The sequence below is a fragment of the Oncorhynchus tshawytscha genome, linkage group LG08 (genome assembly GCF_018296145.1).
Source record: "Oncorhynchus tshawytscha isolate Ot180627B linkage group LG08, Otsh_v2.0, whole genome shotgun sequence".
Classification (NCBI taxonomy): Eukaryota; Metazoa; Chordata; class Actinopteri; order Salmoniformes; family Salmonidae; genus Oncorhynchus; species Oncorhynchus tshawytscha.
In genome coordinates, this window is record NC_056436.1 from 4,689,850 (window position 1) to 4,702,618 (window position 12,769).

Consider the following 12,769-nt stretch of genomic DNA (forward strand, 5'->3'; position numbering starts at 1 on the left):
ATAGATGCTTCACAGAGTTCAAGTAACAGACACATCTCAACATGAACTGTTCAGAGGAGACTGTGAATCAGGCCTTCATGGTCGAATTGCTGCAAAGAAACCACTACTAAAGGACACCAATAAGAAGAAGAGACTTTCTTGGGCCAAGAAACATGGGCAATGGACATTAGACTGGTGGAAATGTGTTCTTTTGTCTGATGAGTCCAAATCTGATATTGTTGGTTCCAACCGCTGTGTGTTTGTGAGACACAGAGTAGGTGAATAGATGACCTCTGCATGTGTGGTTCCAACCATTAATCATGGAGGAGGTGGTGTGATTGTGTGGGGGTGCTTTGCTGGTGACACTGTCTGTGATTTATTTAGAATTCAAGGCACACTTAACCAGCATGGCTACCACAGCATTCTGCAGCAATACACCATCCCATCTGGTTTACGCTTAGAGGGACTATCATTTGTTTTTCAACAGGACAATGACCCAACACACCTCCCGGCTGTGTAAGGGCTATTTTACCAAGAAGGAGAGTGATGGAGTGCTGCATCAGATGACCTGTCCTCCACAATCACCCGACCTCAACCCAATTGAGATGGTTTGGGATGAGTTGCACCGCAGAGTGAAGGAAAAGCAGCCAACAAGTGCCTAGCATATGTGGGAACTCCTTCAAGACTATTGGAAAAGTATTCCAGGGAAATCTGGTTGAAAGAATGCCAAGAGTGTGCAAAGCTGTCATCAAGGCAAAGGGTGGCTACTTTGAAGAATCTCAAATATATTTTAATTTAACACTTTGTTTGGTTACTACATGATTCCATATGTGTTATTTCATAGTTTTGATGTCTTCACATTCATTCTACAATGTAGGTGTGTCCAAACTATATACTATATATATATATATATATATATATATATATATATATATATATATATATATATATATATATATATATATATGCAGAGGTATATATATACACACAATCTATATTTACGTAATGTGAACAACTCACCTCACCTGTTGACTGAAAGAAGACACAGCTGAATCTCTACAGTAACATGTTACAACAGTAAGTTAGTGGGATCAAAGAGGAAGACTGAATAAGACATTACAAAATAACTTTTCTTCCATCAACTGTTTGACACATTTTCAGAAACTTGATCCGTTGTCAGAATACCTATCAATGATGCATTAGGTCCAATGAAGATAAGTTAGTTGATTTATTATGGATTTATGAGATAATATGACCAGAAGTCTTATGTGGTGGATGGAATGAATGAATATGTTTGCAGTCAATTACTGTCAAACAAACCTGGATGAAACCAATGCAACATCCATGTCGGTCAATACTAAGTGGGTTCCTTGGGACATCGAACTCTGACGAACTCTAAGGTCATCTCAAGGATCCCACTTAGCATATGAGCCGTGACATTTATCCACGTATGGGTATTGAAGTGTCATCAAGTAATATCAAGAGTGGGTATATCATAAAGCACTTTTGTACTGCAGAAAATGTATGTTAGCCCACTCTGAAATCCACTGTAAAACATGTTTTCTCTTGGTACATACTTGCTGTTGAATGAAATGACCAATTCAAACAGCTAGTTCACAATCTCTGGATTACCCGGAGTATGAAGTATGAGCCACCTTAGTCATAGACTGTTCTCTCTGCTACCACACGTTAAGCGGTACCGGAGCGCCAAGTCTAGGTCCAAAAGGCTCCTTAACGGTTTCTACCCCCAAACCATAAGACTCCTAAACAGTTAGTCAAATTACTACCCAGACTATTTGCATTGACCCCTCCCCTTTTTATGCTGCTGCTACTCTGTTTATTCTCTATGCATAGTCACTTTACCCCTACCTACATGTACATATTACCTCAATAACCGGTACCCCCTGAATATAGCCTCATTAGTTTGTTTATTGTGTTTAGAATGTATTTATTTTTGTACTTTTATTCAGTAAATATTTTCTTAACTCTTTTTCTTGAAACTGCATTGTTGGTTAAGGACTTGTAAGTAGGCATTTTATGGTAAGGTCTACAATTGTTGTATCCAGCGCATGTGACGAATTCGATTTGATTTCCGTGAAAATCGACTCTAAAATCCAATTTGGCTTCCGTCTGGCCACTCTACCTTAAGAATAGGCTACAGCCTCATCTGTTGAATGTGCTGCCATCTACTGGGCGGAGGTAAGGCCTGCTGAATGAGCCTACGACATATTTTCTCTGCCTACATATTACGTACGTAACGGATGATATATCCTAGGGTAGTATGGGATTTGGGCTTCAATAATTCAATAAGATTAACAAAACGTTTTAATTTGTTATTTTATTCAAAACCCAATATGTTTTGGGTTACATTGAAAAGTCTACATTTCAGGGTATTTTAAAAATATTTAACCTTTATTTAACTAGGCAAGTCAGTTAAGAACAAATTCTTATCCCCCATCAGTGTGGGATTTGCTATTCTCTAATCCAGTGAGATTGTGAACTAACCTTTTGAATGGGCCATTTCATTCAACAGCAAGTATGTACCAAAAGAGAATATGTTTTACAGTGGGCTAACATATTTTCTGCAGTACAAAAAGGCTTGATATAGCCATATGTTGTTCGATGATACTTTAATCCCCATGTATGGATACATGGCACGGCTGTATGGGACTAGTCAAACATGGTAGATGCTAAGTGAGATCCTTGCGTTTCTGAAGATGTGTCAAACAGTCGATGGAAGAAAAGTTATTTGTGATGTCTTCAACCTTCCCATTTTCATCCCATTAAAGGCCCAATGCAGTCAAAAACGTGACTTTCCTGTATTATATATTTCCACACTGAGGTTGGTATAATACTGTGAAATTGTGAAAAATGATGATAATGCCCTTTTAGAGTAAGAGCTGTTTAGATAAATATGCCTTAAGTTTCAGCCTGTTTTGGTGGGATGGAGTTTAGTTAATAAACCAGTAACAAGGTTCCAAAACTCTCTGCCAATAAATGCTAGTTTTCAGCCCCCACCACCCCGGTCCCCCCATTGAAAACAATATAAACGGTTGCATTGGGCCTTTAACTTACCATTGCAACATGTAACTGTAGATTCAGCAGATAGTGTTCTTTCAGTCAACAGGTGACAGTAGTTCACTTGTTCAATATAACTACATGTTTATGAAAATATATGCTATGATACTTGATAGTTGTATTTCAGTGAATCTTAATATTCCTGTCTTATCTTTTCATGGAGGACACCTGTAAAATAGTACATCGTCACAAGCTCAAAGAAGAAGACCAAGAATCAAGCCAGGTGGGGGATGTACTTTTGGAAAAGTTTATTCTGAAACGGCAGAGGGAAAATAAATATAACTGATGGGGGAGGGGCTTGGCGGCCGATCCACAATCTTTTCCAGCCAGCATTGCCGGCAAGATGATGATGACATGAGGTGGGCGGGGCAGAGGGTACAATCCCCTACTTGATGAGTGGTCACCGTCCCACCCCAAGTGGAGAAACACGCCCCAGGTGGAGGCGAGGGTCGTCATCTGACAGCGGAGAGGTCACTTCCGTAGAGAGGAGTAGTGATGAGTTGAAAAGTTGACGGAGGAAAATAAAACAAACACAGAATGGCTTTTCGACATCCCATTATAGTCCTTTTCTTTCCTAGGTTGGTCTTTAGAAAAACAGTCCTGACACCATGGGGTCTGGGAGATAGATAAGCTTTGGTTGCCGCAGCACTATCTTACACAGACAGGACGTGCTTGACGAATGCTGTGGGGAGAACAGAGAGAACACATAAGTACAGGAGCAAGAGACCTAAAGAAAAAAATCATATAAAACATACACATTTATAAAATCATATAAAACATACACATTTATAAAATCATTTGATCACTTTAAATAAGAGTATAATATTTGAATGATAGTGTTATTAAAACAGTCTGTGACGTGATCTGTGCAGGATCCAGGGTATTGGCTCTTTAGAGGTTGAACAAGACTTGCCCTCATAGTTGATGCTGCCGTTCTCGTCCTCCTGACCTATAAGGAGGGAATCAATCTCGGCCTCGGACATCTTCTCACCTAAGAGGGACCAACAACGAGCCAGTCAGGAAAACACACGCATCCTGAATGCAAAATCAACCCCAACACACCCTACACCCTAAGCACGTGTGTAGATCTGAGACGGTTAGACAGGTGTAAGCAATGTGGCAGTAGTGTCCCTCGGGTGTAGGGTGGCCAGGGGATGTCACCCAGCCAACCCCTAACCTACTGCCCAGTCAGCGCTGTACTGTAACGTGTCTAAACGTATCGACTCCACTCACCCAGTGTGCCCAGCACGATGCGCAGCTCAGCCCCAGACACAGTGCCGTTGCCCTCCTTGTCGAAGACGCGGAGACCCTCAACGTAGTCATCAAGTGTACCCTTCACTATTTTATCCACCTTTTCCATCATGGGCATGAAATCGGCGAAGGCCAGCCTCTTGTTGGCCATATCTGACACGACGAAGGAGAAGAGATTGACGTTAGTCACACACGGTAGGGTGGTCCATCTACAGCCTTCCACTGCTTGTTTTCATACGGTCACATCGTACACACCACGTCAATGACAAACAGTAGTGTCTCGCTAGTGACGGTCGTTACCTCATTATTATTTTATATAATCAGTCTTTCAACCAGACAACAAAATTAACATTCATATCGTTACCAGATGTGGGTTCAAAGAGTATTTGTTTATTTCAAATACGTGGAGTGTTTGATCAAGACCACCTGGAGGGCCAGATGGGGGCGGGATTTACACTTTTGGGACTATTCCATCCCGGGGCCACATTCAGTAGGGCAAACGTATGTGGGACTTTGCAATGTCATGACTAGAACAGACATCATTACTTATTCTACAGGAGTAGAGAGGCCTGTTTGGTCTTCATACTACATTTATACCTGAACGTATCATGACGTTCTCACAACGTTCTCTCAACCTATCCCTATAGGAGTAGTGGTGGTCTCACCATCGGGGGATGGTTTTCCCAGGATCGCTGCAACCTCCTTGTTCTGGGGGTTCTGTCCCAGGGCGCGCATGACATCAGCCACCTGGTTGAATCCAATCATGCTGTCACCGACTCTGTCGAAGAGCCCGAAGGCCTCTTTGAAGTCTGGAGGGCGGAAGGAAGAGCAGAAGAGTTACGATGATTTGGATGAAGACAAGCAGAAAGTGGGCACAGACATACAGTAAGTAACCTGACAACTCTTCACACTCAAAATGTTTCAATAAATCAAAGTTGTAATATTTTAGTTATTGAAAGGGACGAAAAGGAGCTTCGTGGTTATTAGTCATTTTGTTTTGTGAACCAATGGCAAAACAGACCGCTATTTGTTCAATACTTCTAGTAAAACTACACGCAATCAATGACACCGTTCACCGTTCTCCTGAAAGTTCATTCTAAATGCAGCACTGGAGAATGGTGAGAAACCACATGTCTCATGTTGCCGTGCTGCAGATTCCAAGATGGCGACCGCTCGATTCCTCCCTCATTGTCCCCTGAATAATTATAAACTGTAGAGGTGCAGAAAGGTAGCATGGCAGGCGGGTCCCTATTTCTATGGACTCCACTGTGAATCCCAATTGAAAGTGATCCAACAGATTACTGGCCTTATGTGATTTCCGAACTGCAGCAGCTGCCCCCCTCCCTCACTCCCCCCTACAAGGCCTGCTGGCGTTTGGCATTTAGAACCAGCGACTGACAAGCGATACGCCCTAAGAAAGTAACCCATGCCATATATGGGCACGGGCGTGTCCGCCTGCTCGGTTTAAACATAAGAATGCTGACTCTGGAGTAATCCACACACGCTAGCATAGGGCCCGCCTGCATTCCTGCAGCACCCAGCCTAGCTTCTCCTCCAGCCAATGGGGCCCGCCTGCATTCCTGCAGCACCCAGCCTAGCTTCTCCTCCAGCCAATGGGGCCCGCCTGCATTCCTGCAGTATCCAGCCTAGCTTCTCCTCCAGCCAATGGGGCCCACCTGCATTCCTGCAGCACCCAGCCTAGCTGCTCCTCCAGCACCCAGCCTAGCTGCTCCTCCAGCACCCAGCCTAGCTGCTCCTCCAGCACCCAGCCTAGCTGCTCCTCCAGCACCCAGCCTAGCTGCTCCTCCAGCACCCAGCCTAGCTGCTCCTCCAGCACCCAGCCTAGCTGCTCCTCCAGCACCCAGCCTAGCTGCTCCTCCAGCACCCAGCCTAGCTGCTCCTCCAGCCAAATGGGCTCGCCTGTGTTCCTGCAGCACCCAGCCAAGCTGCTCCTCCAGCCAATAGCAATCTCTCTAGTCTAGAGTATGCAGAAGCAGTGGATTCTTTAGGAAACACTTTAATAACTTATTACATTAGAAATGGTTAGAAATGTTTACAAATAATGAAAAAACATTTGTTTATTAATGCTTATTTATGAAAGTTGATCAAGTGTTACCAATTTATTCTAATAGCGACTTGTCTGATAAAATAACACCTATACAATAATTGTATTGTATAAGATGACATACAGGAATTGTATATGGTCTTATGAACAGTGTGTTAATGATGTCTCCAGTATAGGAGAGTGTACATTCCACTGGACTGCCACTGACTGATGTGATACTTAACTAGGTGCTAAAATGAATAAAGGGCCTCAACAGTTCATTTCCAGCTCACCCTTTTCTGACCAGTTACCTACCACTAGTTAGTTCTACACACACACACACACCAGCTGCCGCTAGTTCTACACACCAGCTGCCGCTAGTTCTACACACCAGCTGCCGCTAGTTCTACACACCAGCTGCCGCTAGTTCTACACACCAGCTGCCGCTAGTTCTACACACCAGCTGCCGCTAGTTCTACACACCAGCTGCCGCTAGTTCTACACACCAACTGCCGCTAGTTCTACACACCAACTGCCGCTAGTTCTACACACCAACTGCCACTAGTTCTACACACCAACTGCCACTAGTTCTACACACCAACTGCCACTAGTTCTACACACCAACTGCCGCTAGTTCTACACACCAACTGCCACTAGTTCTACACACCAACTGCCACTAGTTCTACACACCAACTGCCACTAGTTCTACACACCAACTTCTACTAGTTCTACACACCAACTGCCACTAGTTCTACACACTAACTAGCTCTACACAAAAAAACAGCCACTCTAAAGGAGTCTTTTAAAAGATCATGTCCTTCAGTGAGGAACAAAGGGTGGAGGGAGGGGGGAGGGGGGGGTCAGGCTCCTGCTGTACGGGGATGCGGCTGGCCACGCGAGCCCTAAGGACCACTGTGCTCTGTCATTCAAGACAAGACAGTGCTGCTCAGAATAGAAGCAGGGACACTAATCTCCTCTGGACAGCTGAACAAGCCCCTGTACTTGTGTTGTCAAGGCCATGGGCTCCAAAACTAGTGGACACAACTTAGGTCATTTCCAGTGACTTATCACACTTTGTTAGGCCCTCACAGAGGGGACCTCATGGTGCAGAAACCATGCAGATCATACAATTCTACGTTGAGAGGATAACTAAAGCTAGTCCACAGGGGAATGTATTCTGGGGGCAACTTGACTGAGTGTAATTTTGCCTATTGAACTTGGTGAGTGCTACTTTGTAAAACACAGGGGACATGCTTTATCACTGAGCTATCTGTAAAGACATAGTCCTCTCCTAGTCCTACACAGTGTCCTTACCTAGTCCTACACAGAGTCCTCTCCTAGTCCTACACAGAGTCCTCACCTAGTCCCACAGAGTCCTCACCTAGTCCTACACACAGTCCTCACCTAGTCCTACAGTCCTCACCTAGTCCTACACACAGTCCTCACCTAGTCCTACACACAGTCCTCACCTAGTCCTACACACAGTCCTCACCTAGTCCTACACAGAGTCCTCACCTAGTCCCACACAGAGTCCTCACCTAGTCCTACACAGAGTCCTCACCTAGTCCTACACAGAGTCCTCACCTAGTCCTACACAGAGTCCTCACCTAGTCCTACACAGAGTCCTCACCTAGTCCTACACAGAGTCCTCACCTAGTCCTACACAGAGTCCTCACCTAGTCCTACACAGAGTCCTCACCTAGTCCTACACAGAGTCCTCACCTAGTCCTACACAGAGTCCTCACCTAGTCCTACACAGAGTCCTCACCTAGTCCTACACAGAGTCCTCACCTAGTCCTACACAGAGTCCTCACCTAGTCCTACACAGAGTCCTCACCTAGTCCTACACAGAGTCCTCACCTAGTCCTACACAGAGTCCTCACCTAGTCCTACACAGTCCTCAGTCCTAGAGTCCTCACCTAGTCCTACACAGAGTCCTCACCTAGTCCTACACAGAGTCCTCACCTAGTCCTACACAGAGTCCTCACCTAGTCCTACACAGAGTCCTCACCTAGTCCTACACAGTCCTCACCTAGAGAGTAGATAGACTGAACAAAGAGACGGCCCTGAGAAACTCAACACACTTCACTTACCCTCGAGCTGGTCGGCCGAAAAAGCGGAGGCGCCGGATGCCTCAGCGGGAGCAGCATCAGCCTATTAAAGATGCACACAGCACAAGACAAGGATGAGTCCCTAGGACCTGATCTGGGACCTGTTATAACCAATCCATCACCACCATGCACCACGGGCGTCCTGCCATTCTCAAAGTACCAACACATCGCCGGCACCATGGTGATACAGAGACTAATCTCAAAGTGATGCAGGTGCTCAACAGAATAACATACAAGTACAGGTGTATAGGAGGTCTACATTCTAGATATAGAACAATAAATTCATTAGACAGTAGGTGAGAAATTACAGTAGTTAGTGTGACGATGGCTAGATTAAATGATTTCAATGGTACAAGTACGTAGAGATGTACAGATTAGCATTAGGGAGATATTCCAAGGTTTCTCTGTGGAGCCCAATGAGAAGCTCTAATCTAATACTTCCACCTTGGTTTCTTCCCCCAAAATGGAGTATGACAGTGGCTTATTTTGTTAAAGAAAGGAACCACCCAAGTCTTGATATCCAGTCTCTATACCAAATCACACAGATGCCCCCATGGTAGTTCTGTAGCAACTTCAGGCTTTTAGATAATCCAATAGCCAATAGCCCCAAAGCCACACAAATGTATAGGCACAAAAAAAAGCATTCAGGCAGTGGTAAATCCAAAAGTACACACCATTACGGAGACGAAGGAGTTGACACGGGGCAGAAATAAATACTAAAGAAGCCGGAGTCCCGAGAGAGAGTGGTCCTGAACCATGCTCAATGTCCCTCTCTTATTTATGATCGGGTGGTGATGTCACGGGGCGGGTCAGATGCCACTTTGGAAGTTCTCTAACTTTCTTAGGGCAATACGGAAAGTGGAGCTGTGGTCGCCTCTTGGAGCGCTGGCAGGCCTTTAGAAGGACGGGGACAGGGCTATATTTAGTCGGCTAAGGAACTGATTCGAGACGCCTTGTCTCGGGTCAGCATTTCCAAACCCTTTACAAGGGTCGCAAATTATTTTATTGGTTGACATTCTAGCCTGAAGTAGGTGAGTGATAGATGGGCAATGAAATGGGCTGGATTTGCGTGTTCCGGAGCGGATTTAAAAAATGCGCCGAACCACCAGAACCTACAACTGCAGAAAGCTTCTCATGTGATATTTTTAAACAGTGAGAGTCTTCCTCCTCTTATGGTTGTATAGGGGAGTAGTCAAAACACACAACGAAAAGCAGGGTCCTGTTGGGTCCGCAGCAACAGTACGTCATGAAGCACAACGTTTAACAGGATGTTTTTTGGGCCGTAATAAGCATAGTGCCCTACAAATCAAGTTAGCCTTTTCCTATTCACGCTGCACACCTATTTGCATTAGGCCATAAACAACTGACACGAATTCGGTGGTAGGCTAATAAGTAGATGTGCGTGGGTTAAAAAAATCCCCTGGGAAACCAAGCCATAAAAAATAGCCATATTACAACCTGTGTGTTGTGATAATTGTGTTGTTTGCTCTATAACCTGTTAGTTCATATGTCTTGACAACGTGATATTTAGGTCTAAAGGCCGAGACAATAAGTAGACACAGTGGCAGAATACATTAAACCACACCTCTGTTTCATCACAAAACCGGGGTGCAACTCTGTCCGGTGGAGTCCACAAAGCATATTGTATGTAACAGTTAGTTACCTGACATACAGCATGGTCAAGAAAGTTCACGTTTCCAACATTTTCGGACTAACGATTTAGAACCAGGGACAGTTACTGAAAGTCGCAAAGACAACAGGAGCTGCCTCCACTATTCCAGCATCACCTGTGCTTAGCATAAAACAGTGACAACTAAAAGATACCACTAACAATTGTCCAATCAATGTAAGCTAAATATGTGGCTGTCCATGGTCCTGATGTGTGTTTGTTCGTGCAAGTGGAAAAAACATGTTGACTCACCCTACTTGTAGAGGTACGTCAATGCCATCCTTCTCTCTGGCACGGTGACGAAACGGTCTAGGATTGTCATACAGTACACGCTTTTATGTTGTTGTTGTCTTAGGCTACCTGGATAAAACGCTTGCTCGCTAGAATAACTTCCTTTCATGGGCAATGTTATCTAGTTAACATTAGCCTTCTACATCTAGCTACATATTAAACTTCAATCTTCTTAGTCCAGGGGCACAATGTATTTTATGGTTGAATCAAAATCACTGTAATAATCATTAGCCAGTGCAGAGAACTAAGTAAACCCACAAATCCAAATACCCATCTCCACCCATGGCAAATTTAGGAAAGGGTCAATTTTTAGCAAGATGGCCACCGTTGGACAACAACAAAACAAGATGCAACAATTCAAGGTATTTTTCTGTGATAGGAGTGATGGCATATCCAAGCTGGCTTCCCTTTACACTTTGTTTTGGTGAGTCAGGACCATTCACAGTTGAGCTCACTCAGCTTAGCTCAAGGCTGATTGGCTATTCATACTTTTTATCAAGGCTGATTGGCTATTCATACTTTTTATCAAGGCTGATTGGCTATTCATACTTTTTATCAAGGCTGATTGGCTATTCATACTTTTTTTAATCAAGGTAGGCCAAATGATCACTGGCTTCCCTTGCATTCAATGCTACAGTTGGCAAAAGTTCTTGTTTTCATTCTCCAGTTTGTGTGTTGCATGTTTTACCAATACATTATGAAGAGTGACAGAGGTGGACGTTAGCCAATATTTTTTGGTGTGGGTCACTGTAATATGAAATGACCAATAACGAGCAGAAATACATTTTATTCTTCTGTCTTATTGGTTCAATTGTTCTCTCAATAGGAGACGCACTCTTTCATAAAATAAGATGAGCCGGCATGTCAGGAATGTCACCTGACAATCACAACACAAGCTAATAGAACAACCACCCCCCCCAAGCTCCTTCACCCTTTTCAATCGAAACCAGACACCAGGGGATTGCGGAGTGTGTGTGTGTGGGGGGGGGGTGTAGCACACATTGTTGCGCAATAGGAATGCACATTTGGACTAAAATAACCAAACAATGTGGGCCTACTATAAGAAACAATTATTCTTATCCTTGAATAAGTTTATCCTACCTATGGTCCAAGATTAAGAGTCATATGCCACTGTACTGTGTTAACAGGCCTAACAGCATAATACACAGGAGAAATACATCATGTCTGGGCTGTCAGAAGTGGACAGGCTACATATCAACGTCTATGATATAGGATGCATGTTGTATGATACGTTATTGAAATGGTGCTTGTGAACGTCGATAACAGCCTGGCAGCGATTCAAAGAAATATAATAATCTGTGATTGAGATAAAGGTTGTACGAGTCCAGTTTGTGATGACACAGCTTATAGCTATACCGTGTGTGTGTGGTGTATAAAAGACTTGGAAAATCAACAGCATGAAGAATGAGTAATGATTCACAACAACATAATGTTTTGTATTAGAATTCATTAATGCCATGGAAAAGGCTATAGCCTACAGCTGAGTGCTGATCTATGGCGTGTGCAACGGCTCGGATGGACACAAATAGGTGGATCTGCACCGAATCTAGATATCCAAAGCAATTTAAAAAGGATAGTTACCGTATTTAATTGTGACTGTGTTGCACTTAAACAGAGTTTACATTAAACCAGTGGCCACTTGTTATTGCCCAATCGGCTGTACTTTTGTCTCAAGTTGTTTTTGTCAGAAACCATGTTGGAAATGTTGTGCCTGTGTGGAATCTGCCCCTTATGTCACTGTGGTCAGTAGGTCAGACTATAGAATCCACAGTGTGACTGTCACTGTCCTCGACCCCCAACAAGGTCAAGAACACAGGCATCATTAGTAACATCCCCTGTTAATACCCAGCCACCAAGCACCACTACATCAATTCATCACTTGTGCTTGATTGAGCTTTCCTGTAGCTTAACAGCCCAACAGATTAGTCCCAAATCTGCAAGCCCCGCCCACCTGGCATTCTCAGCAGGATAAAGCAAACGCTCAATGTATTTCAAGTAGTATTTGAACCCAGGTTTAATTTATCCCGACCTTGTAGTTCCACCCCCATCCCACCGCCAGTGTTTCCTTTCCCCCTCCTGCTGTATGTAATGTGGTGTAGGACACGTCTGGGGGCTGGGAGAGGCCGCGCCCCGGGACACATGAGCACTATTTTTACCCTCGCTCCTGCGGTGTTCAGTTTCTTATCTCCTCCTCCCCCTGTCCCGATCTCAGAGAGGGGGACAGGGAGGAGCTCCTCAAGGGGGGGGGGTCACTGGGACATTTGCCCCTTCTACCCTGAGCCAAGTTGTCTTGGGTTCAAATACTATTCGAAATCAATTCCCACA

The 12,769-nt window shown here is 44.3% G+C and overlaps 1 protein-coding gene across 1 annotated transcript; it reads right to left on the reverse strand.

Moving 5' to 3' along the window:
* Positions 1 to 3,281: 3,281 nt before the first annotated feature.
* Positions 3,282 to 9,300, reverse strand: mylz3 (myosin, light polypeptide 3, skeletal muscle). The gene is made up of 6 exons (XM_024407958.2): positions 9,138 to 9,300; positions 8,446 to 8,506; positions 4,974 to 5,117; positions 4,291 to 4,461; positions 3,971 to 4,048; positions 3,282 to 3,739 (listed from the first exon to the last, which is right to left on the reverse strand). Exons 1-6 carry the CDS (start codon positions 9,138 to 9,140, stop codon positions 3,711 to 3,713), a joined length of 486 nt encoding a protein of 161 aa, XP_024263726.2. The 5' UTR covers positions 9,141 to 9,300; the 3' UTR covers positions 3,282 to 3,710.
* Between the last annotated feature and the right edge of the window lie 3,469 nt (positions 9,301 to 12,769).

Coding starts and splice junctions, on each gene's coding strand:
- mylz3 (XM_024407958.2), bottom strand. Junction 4,462..4,973: donor GGGAAAACCATCCCCCGATG/GTGAGACCACCA, acceptor TCGTCGTGTCAG/ATATGGCCAACAAGAGGCTG. Junction 3,740..3,970: donor CGGCAGCATCAACTATGAGG/GCAAGTCTTGTT, acceptor TTCTCCCCACAG/CATTCGTCAAGCACGTCCTG.